The sequence below is a fragment of the Trichosurus vulpecula genome, chromosome 2 (genome assembly GCF_011100635.1).
Source record: "Trichosurus vulpecula isolate mTriVul1 chromosome 2, mTriVul1.pri, whole genome shotgun sequence".
In the NCBI taxonomy this organism is placed as follows: domain Eukaryota; kingdom Metazoa; phylum Chordata; class Mammalia; order Diprotodontia; family Phalangeridae; genus Trichosurus; species Trichosurus vulpecula.
This window is the reverse complement of record NC_050574.1, coordinates 14,276,787-14,301,015: the sequence shown is the minus strand read 5'-3', so window position 1 is coordinate 14,301,015 and position 24,229 is coordinate 14,276,787. Positions and strand designations below refer to the sequence as shown.

Sequence of the window (24,229 nt, the reverse complement as noted above, 5' to 3'; positions counted from 1 at the left end):
ATTCCCTCCCCATTATCTTCCATATTAACCCCACTTCCCACCTCTGCTTATTCCCCCATTGAGTCTGATTTATTTCTACACCAAATTTGTGTGCGTGTTCAACCCTTCTTTGTCCCGTTAAGAGGGAAGATCTTCTTATGCCCTCTGCCCCTGCCCTTCCTACATGTCTTTATTATTCTCTCATGTACCCCATTACAGGAAATATAAAGTTCCATCTGCTTCTTCCTCCTTTCTGCACTGATAGAAAAAAGAGGGGAAAAGACTACATTCATATGGATTCATCTGATGGATGAATTTTCTGGGTCATCAAGTGCTTGATTAGTATATTAATGAGATTCATAAGGTTTCATTCCAGTGTGACTTCTCTGATATAACACAAAGTTGGAGCTCTGGGTGAAGAGTTTCCCACATTCATTACATTGTTATGGTTTCTCTCCAGTATGAATTCTCTGATGTACAACAAAGTTCAAGGAGATTCTGAAAGCCTTTCAACACTGATGACATTGGTGAGGCCTCTCTGCAGTATGAATCTTCTTGTGGACAGCCAGCTTTGAGCTGCAATGAAAGGACTTTTCACACTGACCACATTTATAAGGTTTTTCCTCCAGTGTGACTCTTCTGATGTGTGTGAAGGGTTTTACTGCGGACAAAAGCCTTGCCACATTCATCACATTTGTAAGGCTTTTCTCCAGTGTGAACCTTCTGATGTGTACTAAGAGATGAGCTCTCACAGAAGGCCTTGCCACACTTATTACATTTGTAAGGCTTTTCTCCAGTGTGTATTCTCTTATGGACAGCAAGACTGCAGGACTGACTGAAGGCCCTTCCACAATGATTACATTGGTAAGGTTTCTCCCCAGTATGTAACCTCTTGTGTACATTAAGGGCTGAGCTTTCCCTGAAGGCCATCTGGCATTGGTTGCATTTATACGGCTTCTCTCCAGTATGAATCTTCTTGTGCACAATAAGGGATGAGGTTTGGCTGAAGGCCTTCCCACATTCATTACACGGATAAGGCTTCTCACCTGTGTGACTCCTCTTGTGCACACTAAGACTAGAGCTCCGGCTGAAGGCCTTCCCACATTGATTACATTGATAGGGCTTCTCTCCACTATGTCTCTTCTGATGTGTCATAAGTGTTGAGCGCTGGCTGAAGGCATTCCCACACTCATTACATTTATGAGGCTTTTCTCCACTGTGAATCTTTTGATGTAGAGTAAGGGATGAACTCTGGGAAAAGGATTTCCCACATTCATTACATGTATAAGGCTTCTCTCCAGTATGTACCCTTTGATGTACAGCAAGTTTGTAAGGCCTTGGGAAATCCTTCCCACAATGATTACAAATGAAACATCTCTCTGGACTATGGATCTTCTTGTGTCCATTAAAGTAGGAAATTCGACTGAAGGTCTTCCCACATTCATTACATTTGTAAGGTTTTTTGGCATCCGGAATTTTCTGACCTTTAGTAAGATCTGGGTTCCCCTCAAATCGATTACATTTACTGGTTGACTGTGGAGTCAAACTACTCTTGGATGTATTACATTCGTCATCTTCCTTTTCCCTCAGAATTTTCCTGCGGATAATATTTAATTTTCTGAAATGACTCTTCAAGTTGCCTTGCTGCTTCTCTAAATTAATTTCGCATTCCTTGATTTTTCTCAAATTGAAGTCACAGGAACTACTCAGCTTTGGAGGAGACTTCTGGGTTTTAGGTCTATTCCTTCCACCTGAAGCAAGCAAACAAAATAAAACAAGCGAAAAAACAGAAATATACCTGCTTACTTCCTTTGGCAGAAACTAAAGTGATTTACATTGGTGTCACTTTGGTCTCCTCCATTCTCCCTTTCCTTCCCTCACTCTGGTTTTCTTTGTTTGTTTGTTTTAACCCTAGCCCTTAGCACTATGCTTTGTACAGAATAATCGTTTAATAAACGTTTTCTCATTCATTTATTCATTTATTCGGTATTTTACCACTGAAACTTCAATAGCTCTGTCCTCACATTAATGTGGGGGACCTCCTTCCACAGGCTGAACAGAGCCCCTCCATGTATGCCTATCCTGTATTTATTTCCCTTATATTAATTTGTTAATTCCTTTTATAGAACTGGACCTACTACTCAGGTGAGGTCCCAACAGATCTCAGTACAATAGGCCTATCAGCAATTTGATGCAGACACACTGATTATATCCATGCAGCCTAACATAAGTTCCCTTCATCTCTCTTGCCTGCCAGGTCTCACTCCTGATTGTTTTTGAGATTTCAGGGATTTGACACACTCAGCTCTTTTTCCTTATCAGATGAATACTCTAAACCCATCTCCCCCAACCTCTAGATGTACACATGAATTGTTGAACCTAAATGTAAGACTCAATAGATATCCTAACTATATTCCATCTTGTCTATTGCATTTTGTCCATTCCTCTACTGACTTTTTATCTGCTCCTAAAGCACATCTTCAGACTGTCGTCAATGGGACCTAGTCATAGAATGGCACATGTCCCACTTACCAACTATACCTTATCCTTCCAACAGAGCCATCAACATCTTCTCTGTCTCCTGTGTTCCTCTCAGGATGTAGGATAGTATCTTATACCTTTTAGGCAATGGAATGCTCATCTGCTCTTCTCCTGAGTATGATTTGAAAAAGTTGATATACTTTCTTCTAATGCTTTCTTCTAATTTGAATATATTTTGATTTCTGTTCTGATCAGCAGAGGATGCATTTTATATTTCCACTTTTCAACATCTGTTTGTAAGATTTTTAGGTCCTAGTGCTTGGTCAATTTCTATACAGGTGCTGTGCTAAGCACAGCACTATTCCCAATCATGAGACATGACTCTGAAGAAAGAATTCTAAGACAAAGGAGACCCCCCCCACGCCCCACCACCTCCCACCCCCCCTCCCCCCCACCCCCGCCAAGAACAGGGAGAGAGAAAGTTCAGTCATTGTGAGAGGCACTCTTTCTCCAAGAATGTAGGCAAAGATCAAACAAGACACATCAGAAAAATGAGTCATGTTGATGCACAGGGGCTATAAAAGGGCTCACAGTGGATGATCTCAGCCCTTTTCAAATGACCTTAGAAGACTGGAGGAGAAGGCCCTGCCCAACATTGGCAGATGATGACTTTCTGAAGTAAATGCCCTGAAACCTCCTAATTTCACTCACTCACCTAGACAGGAGATCCTTGGATCTTCATGTTCCAGCAGCCATGGTACTTCCCCTTGGTCCAACTTCGAGATCCAATCTGCTTTGGGAACTGGAAGCCCTGATTATGGTGAATAGCAAAGGGACACAGAAACCCCTAAATTCACTCCTTTTTAGGGAAGGGGATATGTTAAGAAGGATCAAAAGGTAGTGCCAGGAATCCATGGAAATAATGTATATGATGTTGCTGGGAGCTACAGAAAGGAAACAGGAAAAGTCATGGAGCCCATTTGGAATTACAGAATTGGTTTTTTTGTCCATAACCCTCTGGGAAGGGTAGGAAATCTCTGTAACTTCTGGCATTCTTAGTGGAATTTAAGGAAAATATCAAGGAAGAGTTAGGTCAAACTTGCTCTTATAAGCCCCTAAGAGTAGGACTAGCATCAGTGGATTGATGTCAGAATCAATGCCCTCAGGATGAGACATTTCCCACAGGGGAAGGGGCTGCAGCAAGACCTAGTGGGTTCCCTACACCAGAACTCCACAAAGAAAAGCTCATTGACCAGTGCCCAGAAATGCTCTTGAGGAAATTATTGTTTGAGTGACCCTGAAGTCACATCTCAGTCTGAGAGTCTATAATTCTGACTCCATTTTTACCTAAAACTCCCTAGAATTGAGAGGAGACTACCTGAAGAGCAACAAAAGAAATTCCCAGTTTCCTATTAGACAAAGCAAGGACCTTTGATGTGAGAACAGAGAGCAGTAGGTCTCTGTCTCTTCAACAGGAAGGAACTAGCCATCTTTCATTTTTAATCATACATAAATGTTTGACACACTTCACCAAGTAGCTGGGGAGGGGGCGAAGGCAGTTCCTTTCAATAGAAGGTTCCAAATGTTTGGGCATTGGTAGGGTCAGAGGGCAAATCATTCTTACCCAGGGAGAGCAGGTTTTGAGAGATCTCCAGCATGACATCCTTGTACAGCTTCTGCTGTGAAAGGTCCAGGGAGTGCCACTCCTCCCGGCTGAAGAACACAGCAACATCCTTGAATGTCACGCATTTCTGAAACACCAAAGGATTTGGAGGCTTAGACTTTGACAATGATTGTGTGACATGGGAGACACTGGCACAGAACTGCCCAGCATGGTGTGCCTTCTCAGAGAAGGTGCTGTGCTGTATATGCAAAGCAGAATTAAAGTAGCTCAACGGAAACATGATGTGCACAAATTTAGCGAATCTATCCCAAATGTTCACATGAACTATTTGTGTCCAATCTGTGGTAGAATATTCCGAGCTCATATTGGTCTGATCAGCTACAGTCAGACACACTGTAACTTGACTCTAGCATAGTGATGTCATTTTGGTCCCCTTTGAGAATGAAAGACAACAACCAACCAACCAGTTCCATACAACAAACCGTTTACAGAGGAGAAAACAAGTCTCATAGAAAGCAGGTAACTATGTCTTGGCCAAGGGGCTCAGGATGAGTGTCAGAGCCAACCTGTGAAGTAAGAGTGAATCAAATGATGAGAAAAATAGTCTGTGTCAGCAATTGGAAGAGAGTTGAGAAATGTTTTCGTGTCAAGTACCTGTGTCTGTGGAGTCAGAGAGAAAGAGTGACTTTTATTTGTGATCTTTTAGGCTCTATGAGCATCTGTGGAAAAGACACAGAGAGAAGACGATGTAAAACAATTTCTTTATCAAGACTTCCTCAAGTGTTATGTTCAAGAAACCCTCTTCAAGAGAATTATATGAATAGCTTATGAGGACCTGGCAGGAACAAAGCAGTTTGCAAAGAAGATTCCCTGGGATTAATGAAGAGGGGACAAAGAAAAAAGCCTCATTATCTCTTTCCTGAGACAGATTTGATTCTTATCTAACAAGACAAAGATGGAGACTTTTTAAAAATAAATTTTTGCTGACGCCTTTTGTCTTATGTTGCATAGATTTCTCCCATATATGCCACCTCCCACAGAGCCATCTTTTATGCAAAAACTTTTTTAACTAAAAAGATTTTTTATTATTTAACCACTAGTTATTATATTGTATAACCACTAGATAGTCTTGTCATTGTGGATAGTGTGTGTTGGAATCTGCTTATGTCACTTCACATCATGCTTCTTCCATGCTTCTCTATATTCCTCAAATTCACTATTTCTCATGACCCAGCAATGTTCCATTACATTCACATACCACAGTTTGCTTAGTCATTCCCAAATCAATGGGCATCTGCTCTGTTTCCTGTTATGTGCTACTATTAAAATTCCAGCTATAAACATTTTGGTAGATGTGAGGCCTTTCTCTTTTACAGTAACCTTCTTAGGGTATATGCCTAGTGATGAAGTCTCTGGGTTAAAGGGGATGGACAGGTTAACCACTTGATCTACACAATTCCTTATAGAATGGTTGTGCTGAGCATAGCTGTACCAAAAGTGAATTACCTGGCTTGTCTTTCTACGATCTCTCCAATACAAACTAGCCTTACTTTTTGTCATCCTTCTCAGTTTGATGGATATGGGGTGAAATTTTAGGGTTGTTTTGATTTGCACTTCTTGCAGTATTTGGAATTTTCTTTCACAGAATTGTTAATTGCTTGCAATTCTTTTGAGAATTCTATTCATATCCTTTAAGCAATGAGATACTGAGGAATGCCTTTTGGTTTACCCTGTTGCTATGAGTTGTCTAATAACTAACATCTCAAATTCCAAAGCCTTATTCTGAGAAATTGTCTACAAAGATTTTTTCCCCAAATGACTGCTTCCCTTCTTATCCTAAATGCCTTGATTTTGTTTATGCAAAAGCATTTCCATTTCATTCAATCAAAATGATCCATTTCATCTTTTGCAAATGCTTCTCTCCCTTATCTAATTAAGAATTCACTTCCTCCTATAGTTGTATAAAGTAAATTATCTGAGGTTCTTCTCAATTTTTTGTCCTATGATCCTTAATATTCAGATCATTTCCATTTAGAGTTTATTGTGGAATATGCTGTCATCTATTGGTCTGACACACAATAATACAATCAACTGCAAAGTGTTCCTTAAAGAAATAAAGAATAATTTAAATTGCTAGAGAGAGCATTAGGGCTAATGGATGGGCCGTGTCATTATAAGGAAAATGACAGTATTACCATAGTTAAATTAAAGCGCCAATGCTACACCAACCAATTTACCAAAGACATGCTTTGCAGAGCTAGGTAAAGTAATAAATTTCATTTGAAGGAACAAAAGACCTGGAATATCAAGAGGAATAGGGGAAAAACAGGAATTAAGGGGGATGGAGGAAGAAAGCACTGTTTACTTCAAACTTGTAAGAACTTGTATGGCAGTCATCTAAACACTTGGGTCCAGTTACAAAAATAGAAATAACCTATTCAATGCACAGATGAGACAACGGAAATTCAAACATTCCTATTTCTTCCCATGGTGCCACATCCTTTCATTGTCTTAGGTTCAAAATCTTAGCATTGCCTTGGATTCTTCACTGTCCCTCACCTCACGGATATCTAATCAGATGCCAAAACTTGTTATGTCTATCTTCTCAACATCCACTGCATCTGATCTTTTCATTCCTTCCTTCTCTCCACTCACACAGCTGTGGTAAGATTAAGTTTAATATGGATGAATGTAAATTCTTACACTGGGGATAAACATTTACCTTCCCAAGTATAAGATAGGAAAGGTATGGCTACACCAAAGCTCACCTGAAACAGATCAGAGTAGACCACAAGCCCAACATGAGTCAAGAGTGTGGTACCATCGTCCCAAAAGCTAAAGCCATCTTAGGCTTCCCTATGAGAGATCCAGCATACAAAAACAGGTACCTAGGCCTCCCTGTTTGTTCTGGTCAGACCCCCTCTGAACTTTTGTTTGGGGATCTAGACTTTATAGTTTAGAAAGGCACTTTGGAAGGGGCAGAGCACATCCCCAGGAGGGTGACCAAGATGGTGGTGGATTGTGACAGTGGGGCATTGAGGATTAGGTTTAGGAGGAAGTTTGGAGCTTTTATCTTGAGAAAAGATCTCTGTGAGATATGAATGATAGCTGTCTTTGAGTATCTTAAGGGCAGTCAGAGAGGAAGATTTGGGCTTTCTCTGTTTGGCAGAACAAGGAACAAAAGGGGAAACTTAGAAAGAGGTGAGATTAGGTTGGACTGAAGGAAAACCTTCCTGTTCAACTGAGCTGTCCAGCAGTGTAATAGGCTGCCTATCTTTAAGAAAAGGTGAAGTGTGTGGAAGGAGGGACTCTAGAGGGTCAGGCACTGGGCCAGAGAGTTGACTGCCAACACTGCCAACATAAAATCTGGTCTATGAATGAAATGGAATAGCACTGTATCCAAAAAAAAGAGGAAATGGGAGGGATTCAGAAAGACCTAGGAAGACTTGTATGAATTAAGGCAGGCTGAAGTGAGCAGGACCAGAACATTTAGACACTGACTATGATACCACAAAGGAAAATAGCCGGGAAACATTTCAGAACTCTGGTCAAGGCTTTCCCCATATAAAATTAGTTTGTAATATTGTTGTTTGCCACAAGACGGAGCATTCAGAAAAGAGGGGGTGGGTGGGTGGAGTGCAAGATGCTGAGGTAGGAGGTTAGAAATGAACAGTTAATTAAACAGTTAAAACACATAAAGAAATGAGCAGAAGGAAGTTCATACGAGGAAAGTGAGAAACAGGCAGTGTTATTACATATTGTATGTATGTTTAAATGAAAAATATATGTGTATGTGATATATACATATATATCATGATATATATTCTATATATGATATATATTCAAAATATATATGTGACATATATTCAAAATAGACACTGACAGATTCATATACAATCTCCTTCTGTTATTCTCTGTCTATGGAAATGTTCATGTGTGCTGATATTTGTCAAGTCTGTGGACTGACTGTACTTACCAGGGATGAAGTCCTCTGGGTCCCAGGGGCCATTCCCTCTGGCTCCAGGTTTCTGTCTTGGGTCAGGCTTGGACCCCTTACAGGCTGAGCTGAGAAAGTAGGAGGTTTTGAGAGGAGGAAAGGATCTTTCTTTTCCCCTTGCAGGCAGGTTACTGGCTCTCTCCACAAGGACCTACAATGGATAAGGGACCAAGGAGAGTGAGAGCCCCAGGCCATTACATCTGGAGAGAGACTCCAATCAAAGCAGCTTTGGAAATGTAAGAGATCTGAACAGATTGCTGCCTCCATTGCCTTTTCCCTTTCAATCTCCCCCCATGTCAGCCTCAACCCCCACAAAAGGAACCCTGGGTCTAAACCAGAGATTTCTCAATCTTTTTTGCATCATGGACCCCTTAGGCAAACTGGTGAAGCCTATGGGCCTCCTCTGGGAATAATGTTTTTAAATGCAAAAATTAACAAGGATTACAAAGGAAACCAATTGTTTTAAAATATATTTATCCAAATATTTTTAAACCAAATTCATGAACCCCATGTTAAGAACCTCTGATCTAGAAACCTGACTGACCGCTGAATCTAGGGTAAAGGAGGGGAAGGTTAAGGATGGGAAGGGCCTTGGGATAGGTAAGTCTGGGAACGGCCAGAGCCAAATCGGGTCTTAGAGAGACTACCTCTACTGGGAATAAGGGGACTGGAGAGAGGATGGAGAGCAGTCTGATGGGGCTGAGGTAGGGAGAGAACCCAGGAAGAGGAGAGAGGGTCCAAAGGGAGGGGAAGTCTGGAAGAGAAATCCTGGGACCTAGTGTGGAAATGAGGGCTGTGAAAGAAATTGAGTCAGGGAGATGGGAGGCCTGGGTTAGGAAAGCAAACGCATCGTCTGCGATGGGCAGCGGGGTGGGTAAGACACCCTGGACACTGTAACAGTGCTAAGAGGCTTAATGAGGCAAAAGCATCCCCTTACCAGGAGGGGATGGGGGCGGGGAGTTGGGGAAGTAGCAGACCTGGGTTTGAGTTGCTGAGGGGCAGTTAAGAAGGAGGCGGAGGGAGGGGGAGCGGGGGATGGGGAGGGGCAGAGGGAACTGGACACCTGGTAAGAATCATGGACCTGAGACCAGAGAGGAAAGAGGCCTGGGTCCCTTTCATGGGGAGTAGGTGGGGAGGACTCCTGGTTTCTATGGATGTGGAGGGAACAGGATGAAGGCAGGATGCCTGGATCCAGACAAGGGAGGGGAAAGACTTACCGGGAGGTCAGACAGGAGGAAGACAGAGAGGAGGGCCGGTGGAGGCGGGGCGGGAACTGAGGCTAGGGCTGGGGACTGCAGGCGAGCGAGGATCTAGGTTGAATCTTGTCTGGGACTCAATCCTGGGTCAGCTGGAGATGAGCTTCCACTCCCAACCACTAAGGATTCTTGTAGAAGGCGGTCAGGGCTGCACTTGAAAAGGCGGGGCCTCACTAGTAGATCACGCTGCGGGGGAGACAGAGAAGGGTCCTCCCCTGTCTCAGCGCCCCACCCCCTTCCTAGAGCTCCACTAGAGCCGCCCCGCCCTTGAGGTCCTTGGAGTAACCGCTTGCCTCCAATCCTGTCCTCTCCGTACTAAACTGGAGGGTCCTAGGTCGGAGCACTTGCTGCCAGGTGCCCATTCCCTGCCGCCTCTCCCTGGCCTCCGGGGTTCAAAGCTCAGGTCTCTGCTTTCCTCTCAGCCCGACGCTCTGCCCTCAGATTTCTAGAATTCAGCGGACATGGAAATGCGCTTCCCCCCACCCCCATCACCCCTAAGTCTCCCGAGCCACAAACCTCGCACCACCTGGCCCACCACTCCTGGAGCTGGCCATTTCTTTGAACTACCCATCCCCCATCATACTACCACCTCCCTACTTCTCCCTACTCTGAAAGTCAGACCTTTCTTCCTGTGATCGGCATCTCCTGGCCTTTCCTATAGCCCCTTGCCCCACTCCTTCCAAACCAAGGTCTCCCACTGCATCCTGGGCCATCTCCAGTTGTCCTGATTGCTCTCTGGCCACTGGACCCAGATGGCTGTGGAAGAGAAAGTGAGGCTGGTGACTTTGCCCAGCCCTCCCTCACTCAAATGAAAGTCAATTGCAAGTCATGTCCTCATCTCCCTGGTGTCATGGTCCTCTTCGAGAAGGAAGGATAAACCACACAACCACAAAGTCACATCCCTCCATGGTCTCCCAGCCATCCCCACTGCTGGGGGGGGGGTGCCCTGCCCTTCCTGCCCGTGTGAACCCTTGTTTTGCCCATCCCAAATCTACACTCTCCTCTACCTAAGAATCCCTTGGTCCTTTTTCCTGTCTTCATTCCTGATTTGCAAATCCTGAATCCCAAGAGAGCCTTCCCCCCCCCCAGAGACATCTTGTTATTCTTCCCTGAGGGGCAATTGTCCCTAGATGACACTTTGATCCTATGAAAGGTGTTACAAACCTTATCTCCTCTAGACTCAGACAGTAGCCACCCTCCCTGACACTCCTCCCCCAAGAAGAGGGCCTGGATGAATAAAAATCACTTATTAAGCATTTCTTCTGTGTGAATCATTGGCCTAAGTGCTAAGGACACAAATGCACAAGAACAGGTAGTCTCTGGCCTCATGGAGCTTCCATTTAATTAGAGAAAATACTTAGGAGGAAGCTGTTATCAAAGAGAGGTGTCTTAGATTGGGAAATCACAGCGCTGGGGACTGGAGCCCTACAATTATTCATTGGAACATCCCTTCCAAGGATAACACTTTGGGTGTGATTATAGTTCCTAGAACTAGGGGTGGAAAGGGATAAGGCTCAGGGTGGCACTAAGATGGGTAGAGACTAACAGGAGGAGTTCTGGGCTTGGCTAGTTATGGAGAATTCTCCCCAGTCAGGGGAGCAGGAGCCCTGGGTGAGAACTGGATGGTTGGGTCTAAGGCAGGAAGAAAGACCATTTCTTGCTCCAAGCAGGTCGATCAGACTATGAAGGGTGTGTCCTTTCCCTCAAACACAGACAAAGCATGCCCTGCCTGCTTTGGGACAGCATTATGAATGTTGATTCACACATTTGGGTGCCTTGGAGATGACAAAGTCTGGTTGCTTTCAGCCACATAGTGGTTCACTGCTGAAAGGGCTTGGCATTTTCCTATGAGGTGGAAACCCTGCCTGGTCCCTTTATCATCCCCCAGGCCATGACAGCAGCATTGGAATGAGGTGATAGGGAAATTAAAAGGAGATAGTTTGTGGTTGGCACACCCTTGGCTGAGATTCTCCAGGTGATAGTATGTGACTTCCATGAAGGGTAAGGAAAGACACATCTTCTTCCACCTCCAAAATCACTGCATGCCAGCTTCTGCTAGGGGCTATAGCTAGGCAGAATTGCTTTGGACTTCTGACTGCCTTGGCCACTCTGAGGAGCACTAGAATATGCATGGAGCGTCTCTGATGGATTCATCCCATATGGATGAAACTGGGAAGACTATCTGGGGGATTCATGAAGATTTATGATGGAAATGCAACTTACAGAGAAGGAAACAGAGTCACAGAGAAGGCAACTAATTCCCTCTGTTCTCATGTATTTTAAGTTCCAAACTGTCTCCTCTCTCCCTCTCCACCCCACACCAAAGAAGGTCACCATTTAACACAAAGATAAATAGATAGGCATAGATTTAGATATCTTGATATCTGTATCTATCTATCCATCTTTCTATCTATCTATCTATCTATCTATGTGAAACCATACTCAGCATACTTCTATTTATTAGTTCTTTCTCTGGAGGCAGATAGTATCTTCCTTTGTAGTTGATTTAAGTATTTATAATACTCAAAATAACTTAGTCATTCACAGTTGTTTCTTGAACAATATTTCTATTATTATATACAATGTTCTCTTCGCTTTGGTAATTTCTTTCTTCATCATTTCATGCAAGTTTTTCCATGTTTTTCCAAAATAAACCAGCTCACTATTTCTTACAGCGCAGTAGTATTCCATCATGATCATATACCACAATTTGTCTAGCCCTTCCCCAATTGGTAGGCATCCCCTCAATTTCCAGTTCTTTGCCACCACAAAAAGAGCTGCTACAAATATTTTAGAAGATATAGATTCTTCTTCTTTTTCCCTGATCACCCTGGGAAATAGACTTAATATTGGTATTACTGGTTCAAAGGGTACACACAGTTTTATAACCCTTTGGGAATATTTTGATTCTCCTCCAAAATAGTTGGGTCAGTTCACAGTTCCACCAACAGTGTATTAGTGTCAACTAACAAGAGACAAGATGGTGGAAAAAGCAGGAATTTGCCTGAACTCTCTTGAATTCACCTCTAAACAACTATAAAATAGTACTTTAAAATGAATTCTAGAATGGCAAAACCAACAAAAAGATGGAGTGAAACAATTTTCCAGACTGAGACAACTTGGAAGGTTGGCAGGAAGGCTCTGTCTCACTCAGGTAAAAGGGAAATGCAGTCCATAGCAGGCAGTATCCTGGCAAGCCAGCAGGACACCCTGAGTCCCAGCACATGTCAGTGACCAAGGCCCTGCAGCCCTGGTGCAGCAGAAGGAGAGCAGCCAACTACATGCCTAACCCCCCACAGTCTGTATAGCACCAGTCCCCCCAACCCCACAGCACCAGAACAGTGGCCAGACCCCCATGGCCCCAGTGAAGCACCAGACCCTTTACAGGCCCAGCACAGAACCAGATGAACAGCCTGGCACCTTGCAGCCCAGGTGCATTACCAGGTAAGTGGCCAGGGCCCCAGCAGCACCTGTACAATGCAAGGGAAGTAGCCATGACCTGCAGCCCCTGGCACCCAGAAACAGAGCTCAATTTTTAAAATAACAAAATTGGCTGGGTAAAATAAGCAACCCCCCCCCCCAAAAAATAACCTGACCACATGGTGACAGGAAAGATCAAAACAGAAACTCAGAAGAGGACAACAATGTCAAAATGCAAAGACTCAATGAAAAACGGGAATTGGTCTCAGGCCAAAAAAGGAACTTTTGGAAGAGCTAAAAATTATTTAAAAAATCAAATTAGAGAGAGAGAAGAAAAATTGGGAAAAGATACAGGGGTGATCCAAGAAAATCATGAGAAAAGTCAACAGCTTGATAAAGGAAGCAAAAAATGGAAAAAGATGTATAGAGATTTACTAAAGAAAACAACTCCTTAAAAAGTAGAATTGGCCAAATGAAAAAGAAGGTAAAAAAGCCAACTGAAGAAAATAACTCCTATCCCTTCCTGTTTGCCATCTTCCTCCCACTTGCAGCCATGAAGGTCAAGCTGTGCACCTTCACTAGGTACAAGATCTACCCAGGTCACAGGAGGTGCTACGCCCTCATGGATGGGAAGGTTTTCCAATTTTTGTATGCAAATTGTGTCTGCATTCCTTTCAAAGAGGAACCCCTGGCAGATCAATTGAACTGTCCTGCATAGAAAAACAAACAGAATCCGTTTCCCCTTTAACCAAAGGTTTGTCCAAAGAACAAACAGAATGGGGTTTACCTTACCAAATGTTTGAACGTGGAAAAACAGAATCAGAATGTACATGTGCTATAATATGCTTATTTATTCTCATTAAGCCAGAGAATCATGTATGATGGAGTCAGAAACAAGTAAACAAGCTGAAGGAGATCCTTTATATGCTTAAAGCAATCCCAATTCAGGTTGCCTGTGTCAACCAAAATTATAACCTCCATAACTGTTAACCATAATATGCAAAAGGGATTCCTTAATGGGATACATTGTAAATACAATAAGATATGAGAAGGTCAATGTGTTAATTGAAATTATAGATTCAGGATATCTATGTTTCTCTTACCATTAACATGACATAATATAACATAAGAAAACATAAGACAAGTCCCATTATTCAAGATAGTGTTTGAGTCAAGGTATCTTGTGTTTGGCAGAAGAATGTTCCTGATCAGCTTCATCTGGCATTGTAGTTGCTGAAACAGGAAGGGGCGTCTGGGGTTCACTCATAGGGCAAAGCAAAGCATGTCTCTTATGCCAAAGCACGCAAGGCATTATGGTAGGTTAAGCTCAGAGTGGCCCAAAAATGTCTTTCACTTGATTGATCAATCCAGGTTTTTTAGGCCTTTCTCAGGTCTTGGGGGTTCAAAATGGTTTGGGGAGAGGTTCATTATTTATGTGTGTATACATAACCTACATATGTATGTATGTATACATATATACATACATACATATACACACAACACAAATACAATTATAACAGCAAATAAATAATACGGGTCCTGGAGTCAAGAAGCTTTGAGTTCAAATCCAGCCTCAGACACTTACCAGATTTGTAACATTAGGCAAAACACTCAACCTCTATCTGCCTGTTTCTTCATTAGGGAGGAGAAGGACGGGAACCTGAGTCCAACAAGCAGGCTAATGCACTAACGTAGGTGAGGAGTGATTGGGCCTTGGGCTAGTGTCATAACCATGTGAGCAGCGAGAAAGGAGCAGGTATGAAAAATGTTGTAAGATGGCAGTAAGCTTGACAAAACTTGGCGATTGATTGGATATTGGGGAGAAGGAAGAGTCAAGAATGACTTCAAGTTGCAAACCTGGATGACCGAGAAAGGGTTTCTTTATTTTTTACATACATAGAGATAATAATAGCATCTACCTCCCAGGGCTGTTATAAGGATGAAAGGAAGTAATATTTATAAAGTCCTTCAAAAACTTTGGCTAAAAGCATACTAACTATTATTATCATAAGCTATATTAAAATATTGCATCTACAAATGCAGCAATATATACAAATATTAACACGTTTTTAACTCTAAACCACATTTCAACAACAAATGCTATAAAATACAGAGTAAACAATAACTGAATACAAAAACATATAAACTATTCACCCCTAAAACCTTATGATTGGCTTGGAGAGGGTGATTCCCTCCCAAATTTACCTGGTATATGCATTATATATAGGAAGGAAGGAAGAAAAGAAGGAAGGAAGGAAGGAAGGAAGGAAGGAAGGAAGGAAGGAAGGAAGGAAGGAAAGAAGACTTTATTAAGCATCTGCTATGTGCCAGGCACTGTGCTAAACACTTTACAAATACTTGATCCCCTCAACAGCCCTGGGAAGTATATTACATTATTACCTTCATTTTACAGATGAGAAAACTGAGGTAGACAGAGGTTAAGTGACTTTCCCAGGGTCACACAGCTGGGTAAGTGTCTGAGGCTGCATTTGAACTCAACTCTTCCTGACTCCAGATCCAGTGCACTCTCCACTGTGCCTAATAGGTGCTCTGTAAGTCTGACAACTATCTTACTATTTTTTATACTCTTGTCCTTAGTTTCTAGTGGTTCCAATGTCATATAGTGGTAACTCTGTTCTTAGATAATTTAAGCTGCCTATCACAAATTCCTCTTGATGCAAACGGTTTTTATTTACAACTAATGCATCAGGGTAACATGGGTTGCTTTGTAGTTCAATCCTCCCACTTCTTTTAAACTTTTATTCCTCTCCTAGTGAGCAACCTGAAGCAGCTAGGTGATGCAGTGGATAGAGTGCCAAGGCTGGAATAAGGAAGACCTGATTTCAAATCTGGCCTCAGACACTTACCAGTTGTGTGACCCTGGGCAAGTCACTTAACCCTGTTTGCCTCATTTTCCTCATCTATAAAATGAGCTAAAGAAGGAAATGGTAAATCACTCTAGTATCTCTGCCAAGAAAAGCCCAAATGGGGTGATGAAGAGTGAGACGTGACTGAACAACAAAAAACGAGCAACCCGAGTCTCTAGTAGCTACCAAAATGCAGTCAAATTAGGTGGAATAAGATAAAGCATTTATCAAGTATTTCATTTGTGCCAGGGATTGCTAAAGGCTGGGAATATAAATGCAAATGTAAAGAGACACAATCCCTGCTCTTAAGGGGCTTACATTCTAATGGAGGAAGACAACATGACAATGTAGGGAGGGCGCAAGTGAAATCTTTTCATTGTTTCAATTAATTTTTGGTTATCTCTTTAGAGCTGCCTCAATAAATCATATTGTAGGCAAAAACCATTAATTTTGCTTCCTCTTTGCCTATGCTTAACCCATCAATTTCTCTTTCTTATCTTGGTGGTACACCTAGCATGTCTCTCAGTATGCTAAATAGAAGCAGTAATAGTGAGCATCCTAGATTTACCCCTGATCTTATTGGGAAAAGCCTCTAAATTTTCCTGCATTGCATATGCTTATTCCTGGGTTTAGATACACATTGTTTACTATATTAAGAAAAGGTCTGCTTATTTCTTTACTTTCTAGAGTTTTTAATAGAAACAAGTTCTGGACATTGTCAAAAACCTTTTCAACATCTTCTGATATGGTCATGTAGTTTTATAATTGATATTTATTAATGTGAATCATTATATGTAGACTTCCTTTTGTTGAAGTAACACTATATTCCTGCTGTAAACCAAACAGATCATAATATATATTCTTTCTAATATGTTGCTAAAGCCTACTTTCTGAGACTTTATTTAAATTTTTTGAGTAAGTGTTCACTGGGGATATTGGCCTATAGTTTTCTTTCTCTGTTTTCTCTCTCCCTGATTTAGGTATCAAGACTATATTCATATCATAGGGATTGGAAGAGTTCTTTGTTTTCTTATTATAAATTTATTTAATATTGAAGACGTACTTTCTATATCCGATAGAATTCACATATAAATATATCTGGTCCTGGAATTTGGGGGGGGAGGGGTGGTTCATTTATGTCTTGTTGGATTTCTGTTGGATTATTTAAATAGGCTTTCTTTTGTTAATCTGAGTATTTTCTATTTTTTAAGTATTCATCCATTTGCTCTAACTTATCAGTTTTGTTATGATATAACAAGCCAAACAGTTTCTAATAATTTCCTTCCTTTGTTTCTCCTTCAATTGTTATAAATTCTCTTTTTTATTTTTAATATGAGCAATTTGGTTTCCTTTCATTTTTCGATCATATTAGCTAACTTTTTTATCTTATAAGTTTTGTGTGTGTGTGTGTGTGTGTGTGTGTGTGTGTGTGTGTGTGTGTATCCTACTTTTATTTATCGATTCAAAGGCCTTTGGCTTTTATGGTTTTTAAATTTATTTTCTTTAACTTTTAGAATTTGTGGCTTAGTTAGGAGGGCTGTTTATTTTTCTTTTTTTAAGTTTTTTTATTTCATGGCCAATTTATTGATTTGATCATTCTCTCTTCTTTTGAGTAAAACAGTTAGAGAGAAAAATTTTACCCTCAGAACTTCTATAGATGCTTCCCAAGAGATTTGGTTATATTGTCTCATTTATGTCATTTTCTTTAACAAAGTGTTCTGTTACTTCCATAATTTGTTTTTTGATCTACCAGTTCCTTGGAGTTATGTTATTTAGTCTCCAAATATCTTTGATTTTTCCTTTAAGTCTAATCAAGATATTTATTCAGAGCCTAATAGGTATCAGGTGCTGTAGTGAGAAGTAGGGATACAAAGGAAGGCAAAATCAATCTCAGTCCTCATGGTTCTCATAATTTAATGTAGGAGACAATATAAAAATAACTATATATACAGGATAATTTGGAGGTAATCTCAGAGAGAAGGCACTAGCATTAAAGGGGTTCAGGAAAGGCTTCTTGCAGAAGTTGAGATTTATCTGAGACTTGAAAAAAGTCAGAGAAGTAAAAATTGAGAAAATCAAGTTGATTCTGTTTTGTTATTGATTTCATCTTGTATCACTGCCAACACTTTTTTTCTTCTTCTTCTTTTTTTTTTTTGGAGAGAGGAAGGCAGGGCCCAAGGTCACACCACTAGTAAGTGTGTCAAGTGTCTGAGGCCGTATTTGAACTCAGGTCCTCCTGACTCCAGGGCTGGTGCTCTATTCACTGTGCCACCTAGCTGCCCACTGCCAACATTTTTGTAATTGCCTAAGTCGTGTTTCATTTGGCTCCAAGTTAAGTTTGGATGTTCAGCTTTCCTGTAAATCACTCATTGTCTCTGAATTAAGTTTAGAAGTTCAGTTCTCCTGTTAATCACTCTTCTATTCTTGCATCAAGGAAAACCTGTTATCCTTGAAAGATGCAGGCATTTGCCAGGATGTCTGGTCTGTTATCTCTGCAACAGTAATTAGCCATGCAGATAGATACCACATACCATAGCAACAAGATGGAAGGAGGGGTTGTTGCTAGAGCCACATTCCAAATTTCCAGTCAGTCATATTGTCCTATACATAGATGCTGCTTCTGACTTAACTTTGTAACCAACTGTATTGTCTTCCCTATCTGTGATGCTGCCTTTATTATTTTTTGATGTTCCTCCTTTTGTCTGTAAAAATGATCTGTCTGCACTCATTCGGGGCCTTTTGGTTTGCTGAGGAGCTAAAGACCCCCATTTAATTGGTAACTGCTAACCTTACCAATAAGTTGAACATGCTGAGAACTTCATGCCTCAGTTTACCTTAATTTCTATTATAGCAGTTGCCAAGTAAAAGAGATGAGAAAAGAGAATTCCAGTCGTGGGAGACAGTGAAAATGCAAGGAAAAGGAAAATGGAATATCTTGTTCAAGGAATAGTAAGGAAGCCAGTGTCACTGGATTGTAGAGTATACAGAGGGGAGTAAGTTATAAGAAAACTAGGACTATAGGAAGGGGTCAGGTCATGAAGGATTTTAAAAACCCAAACTGAAGATTTTATACTTGATCATGGAAGTCATAGAGAGCCACTGGAGTTTATGGAATGGGAGTAGATAAAGGAAATAATCTAGTCAGACTTGTACTTTAGGAAAATCACACTGGCAGCAGCAGGAGATGGACTAGGGTGAGGAGATAAATGAAGAATGGAGACGAATCAGAAGGTTATTGTTCTAGAACAAGTGTGAGGAGATGAGAACCTTCACCTGGTTGCAGTGTCAGAGGAGAAAAGGGGGAGTAGATAAGAAATGTGGTATAAGTACAGGGTGCTCCTAAAGTCCGGATAGGCAAAAATGCATATTTTCAAGAAATGAAATGAATTAAATTTTCAACAACACTTTATTTAATTGGAATATTAACAAATAACATCTTCCATATGATTTCCATCATATGTGATGCAAAGGTTGATGCCCTTTGCAAGATTCACATGAATTCATTGCAATAACTCCACATTACCGTCAATTTTAGCACATTCACTCTTTATGTGTTTAATCAAGTGTGTTGCATCTGTGATTTTCATTGAATACACCTTCTCCTTTAGCATACCCCATAAAAAGAAGTCAAGGGGGATAAGGTCTGTTAATATTCCAATATCTCAAAATATCCATTTTTCCTATGTGTCCAGGCTTTGGGGACACCTTAGAATGCTAAGGGCTCTGAAACAGTTTGGATATTGGGGAAGGAATGAAGAAAGAAGTGTCATGGCTACCCTTGGGTTTTGAGCCTGGGTGACTGGGAGGATGGTGACAGGGAGCCCTTGACAGTAATAGTGAAGTTTGGAAGAGGGGAGAGTTTGGGTGGAAATATGAATTCAGCTTGGAGACATTCTTTATTCCTGTTCCTTCTCCTTCAATCTTCTCTCAGAAAAGACAGAAATAATATCTTGACCAAGAAGTTATTTACTCTTAATTTACCCTATTATCTCCCACATTGTTTCACTTTCAAATCATACTTGCCGAAGGAGGACTTTCATGGTCCCTCCAGCAGTTGCTGTGGTCTTCCCCCTCTCAGATCGCCTTCCATTGTGTATGTCTAGTTAATCTATACATGAAAATATAAGTTTCCTGGGGACCAAGAGAGCTTTTGCCTTTTTTGGTATCCTAAGTGGGGAGGTGGGAGCGATGTATTGACTTCCTTAAACTTCCAAGGATACACACATTCAAAAGAGGCACAGAAGAGGACTATGGGAGTTTAGAGAGTCTAATGTGTTCAAAACAAATAGCCAAACAAACACTGAGGAAATAAGGATTGGGATACAGCTCAGGGATTTTTTTTTTCTTGGCGCACTTCAATTTCCTTGTACTCTGTCTCTCTTGGTGATATCCTCGGCTACCATGGTTCAATTATCATCTCTATGCTTATAGACATGTTTGCCATGTCTAAATATTCAGGCCTAGCTAGTTCTCAATCACAGTGCAACGTCAACAACTGACCATTGAACATTTCAGGCAGGACTCCCGTTAGTAATCACGAGCCCAATCCCTTAGAACCAAGGTTAAAAAGGACAGAGGACTGCAAAGTGTATGTAAGGAAAAATAAGTGAATAAACCAAATGAAGTGCAACATTTTTTACAATGTTATGCACAGAGAGTCCTTGTTGGTTGAACTTATAGAGGTTTACTCCTGGCTGAATTTTTTGATATTCACTAAATCATTTCCTTCGTATAAAAGCTTTCTCATAATCATTATATCCCAGAAATTCACTATGTTATGCTTAGTAAGTCCTGCCCTTCCAGAAAAGGCTTTCACACATTCATTACATTTACAGGAGTTTGTTCTATTATAAATCCTTTGATGAATAAAATAAATAGTAGCTTGTGGCATAAGCAGCTGAGATGATTCATAAAGATATTGAGGATGTGTTACGAGTTATTATTGAAAAAGTGTATATTGGGAGGCAGAAAAAAAGGTATTCATTTTCTGTCAATTTCCAAAAGATATCATTCATTGCCTAAGTCCTAATAAGATAAAGGTTTCTGAAAACTAGGAAAGTTACATCATCACATCTCTCACAGATGAGGAGAGAATACTGTCATGACAAGCAATACTGTCATGGGACTTTTTGCTGTTTTTTTCTTTTGGAGTGCTTCTCAGCACTAAGGCAATCAAATGCCTTTGATTGAGTCTTGCCTTTGTTTGAATTAAGAGTCTTTGATTGAATCAAGGTTCTTGGATGACCTGCTTAAGTCACAAGAAAGCCTAAGTCACATGAGTTTGAGTCACATGGTCATGATACTGTCTGTAGGCTGACCCTAAAAAAGTGTTATATTAGGAAGGCAGAATTTATGATTTCAAAGAGAATCTCATATGTGCCTAAAAGGTCCGGAACCGCAGGATATAAGGAATTCTCTAGGCAGAAGGCAGGAGAACTAAAGCATGTATTTACATTCCACAATAACAAGCCCACAAACCAGCGTCCCCATTTTGATATTTTCATCAAAAGCTTCCAGGCCCAATAAGTCCACCTTACAAGGGTAACCAGGAAGCCACAGAGAAGCGAGATGGTATAAGGCAAAATCGTATACATGCTTCCCCTCTACGGTAAGAAGATTACCCACTAGCCTCTAGTCAGCTCTGCTACCGGCAGCTCAGCTTCGGCTGTAGGTAGTCTTCAAGCTGTCCTCTCCCCTCTTATAGAGTTTTTGACATCATCAAGCGCCGCCTGAAAGACCAGGGCCGATTGGTTCTTGACTTGGCCCCTCCCCCAGCGTAGACCACGTTAACACACCTCCCCTCAGCCAACGCCACGACTCATCACACAGGAAGCTCTGGTCCTGCCCCGGAAGAGCAAGCCCCAGCGTCCAGGGAAGCTCAACGAGGCGAGCTGAGTCATTCAAAGAAAACAAAGTCCATTCTGGCTACAAGTGTATATATATTCTGAGGTTCTATTTTGCTTTGGGGCTCATTCACTGGAAGAGTTTCCATGTGATTTGGCCAGATGTGACTCTGGGTAGATGTTAAGGAGCCCCCTGGCTTTGAAAACCCAGATGTTGGTGCATCCCTCTCTGGTAACTATGTGTGTATTGCTATGGACAGACAGTTAGAAGCCCTGCCTGCTGATTTGTGTATTTGCTCTGTTTATATAATTTCTGCTTGTAATTTCTGTTTGTATTTTCTCTGAAGTTCAGGGAGCCAGCTTTTCCCCTGAACTAAGTGAATGATACATGTATGTTTAATTAAAGTGAGATTATAAACCCCTTTAAGTTGCTTTCCTTCAAAAAAGCAGATCAAAGAATCTGTGCTAGTAGCCCTCCTGTGTGCTGGTGTTGTTGGTCTTACACCTCCACAGCAGATGCTGGTAACATTAGTGTTACAAAATGGCATAGTCAGCATGATCTGCATAAATGAAAAGGAAAGTATGGGTTTTGGGGAGACTGGGATAGTGGTTGGATGTTTCCCAGTTATTAGATTGCCCTTTATATTTGTGGTTGCTATGGTTCTGTGAAGCCCAGGCAGGAGCACCACCCCCCAGATCTTGAAGGCTGGCTGGAGCAGTGTTTAGAAACAGCTGAAGCAGTGGAGGTGTAATGGAGCCCTGGATCAGGAGCAGAGAGCTGCCTGCATGTGGAGGTGAGAGCAGGAATGAAAAGCTGCCTGCATTGAGACTCAAGTAAGAGCCAGAAGTGGCCAGCTCCTGCAGGAGAAGGAGGAACCCAGGAGTTCAGAATTAAGCCCTGGGGCAAGATAAAAACTTTGCAGCAAGGCAGGAGCTCTGAGTGTTCTTTCCTGCAGCATCCCCCTGTGATGATTTGGGACCCAGGGGGAGGGTGCAGTTGTCTGTGGTGGGTAGGGGGAAGTACTGTGGACCCCCAAGGACCCCACCTTGTTGGCTTTGCTGCACAGCCACCCCTCAGGACTTGGAAGGGAGGACATACCCCCAAGAGAACTTTATTTGTACTTCTTTGGTTTGTGTTGGGACTTTGCACATTAAAGCATGCCTGTACCAGAAAGTGCCAGGAGGACACCTGCCATGGAAGTGTGGGGAAAAGGACACACTCCCAAGAAGGACTTTACTTGGACACTCTGTATTGACTGAAGAGACTGTAACTTGCTGTGACCTAGGGATGGATGGTATTTGTATTTTCTGCTACCCCTTAAGGATAAGGGAAGACCCTGGCCTGGGACCCTCTGCTTGTGTAAACAAGTATTTTGGGGAATGCTACCAAATGATGTTTTGCTTAAGGATGTTGCTATGAACGTTATGGTTTAGTTTATTGAACAATGATATATGCTGTGTGGGTATTCTGAGAAATGCTATGATATACTGAATGATATGTTTTATTTAAGACCATATGGCCACCTTACTAATAAGTATGTGATGGGATCACAAAGTATAGTGCCTCTATTTGTTCCAGGATTCATGGCCATTTAGATTGTAATGCCAAGGATCCTGGAGGGGTGGAATGTAATGGCAAGAAAAGTGGGATGTTTTGCTCTTTTTTCTTTTGGGGTCCTTCTCAGCACTAAGACAATCAAATGCCTTTGATTGAGTCTTGCCTTTGTTTGAATCAAGAGTCTTTGCTTTTTTTCCTTCAGAAAAGCAGATCAAAGAACCTGTGCTAACAACCCTCCTGTATGCTGATGCTGTTGGTTTTACATCTCCACAGCAGCTGGTAGTAACATTGGTGCTACAAATACTTGAAGTTAAAATTATACGAATTGATAAGGGAGTATCTAAAGTCAAATTATTAGAATAAACTTGGAATTTTATATATGTGTATATATACATGTATATACACACACACAGAGATATACATGTTAACAGGTTTTGACACACCATGGGGTATAATATAATGTCGAAGCGGAACTCCAGTTGTAATGAGCCAGATTTTTTTCTCTGGGAAGGAATCATGAGCTCCTGGAGAGTCATATTTGGGTAAGAAATATAACTGAAAGATTACAACAGGAGAATAGAGGAGGAAGGAAGGAAGGAAGGAAGGAGGGACGGAAGGAAGGAGGGAAGGAAGGAAGGAAGGAAGGAAAGAGGGAGGGAGGGAAGGAGGGAAGGAGGAAGAGAGGGACGGAGGCCAGGTCCTCCCTTAAAAACCATTGCTTGTTCTTGCTGGGGCAATTATGAATAAGAGAAATTCCAGGAACAGGATCCCTGGCCACAACTTTGCTACAATCGCCATTAAAATGCCTGTTCTATTTGACACTGTGCAGTGTGCAATGTTCTGCTTGGCATGTCCACTTCAAGCACTCCAGTGGTATCTGTGACCCAGGCGTGTTATCCTGACACTTTTCTCACAGGATCTGTGCTGTAGCATTTCTACCAGACTGCATGGACAGCTAGGCATGGAACCTACATTTGGCTTTTTCTAAAGAAGTCAGCAAAGCGGTTCCTGACAAATCCTGAGAACCAGGGCAGGGAATGAGAAAAGAGCATCCATTAAAAGAATAGAAGATTGGGGTACAGAAATGGAATTTCCTATTCAGTATCCCATGGTGCATGAGTTGAAAATTGCTCCTACATACCCTGAATCTCAAACTTGAGCTTCTATCACAAGGAGCCTGTTGTTATCACAGGAACCCAGTTCA

The 24,229-nt window shown here is 41.6% G+C and overlaps 1 protein-coding gene across 1 annotated transcript in view; it reads right to left on the bottom strand.

The window, feature by feature from the left end:
* Positions 1–588: 588 nt before the first annotated feature.
* LOC118836265 (zinc finger protein 2 homolog) overlaps positions 589–24,229 on the bottom strand; it is a 34,442-nt gene continuing 10,801 nt past the window's right edge. The window contains exons 3-5 of the mRNA XM_036743597.1: positions 8,061–8,232; positions 4,085–4,211; positions 589–1,730 (exon numbers count right to left, since the gene is read on the bottom strand). Of these exons, the coding sequence (XP_036599492.1) occupies positions 589–1,730; positions 4,085–4,211; positions 8,061–8,232 (1,441 nt within the window). The remainder of the gene's footprint in view (positions 1,731–4,084; positions 4,212–8,060; positions 8,233–24,229) is intronic.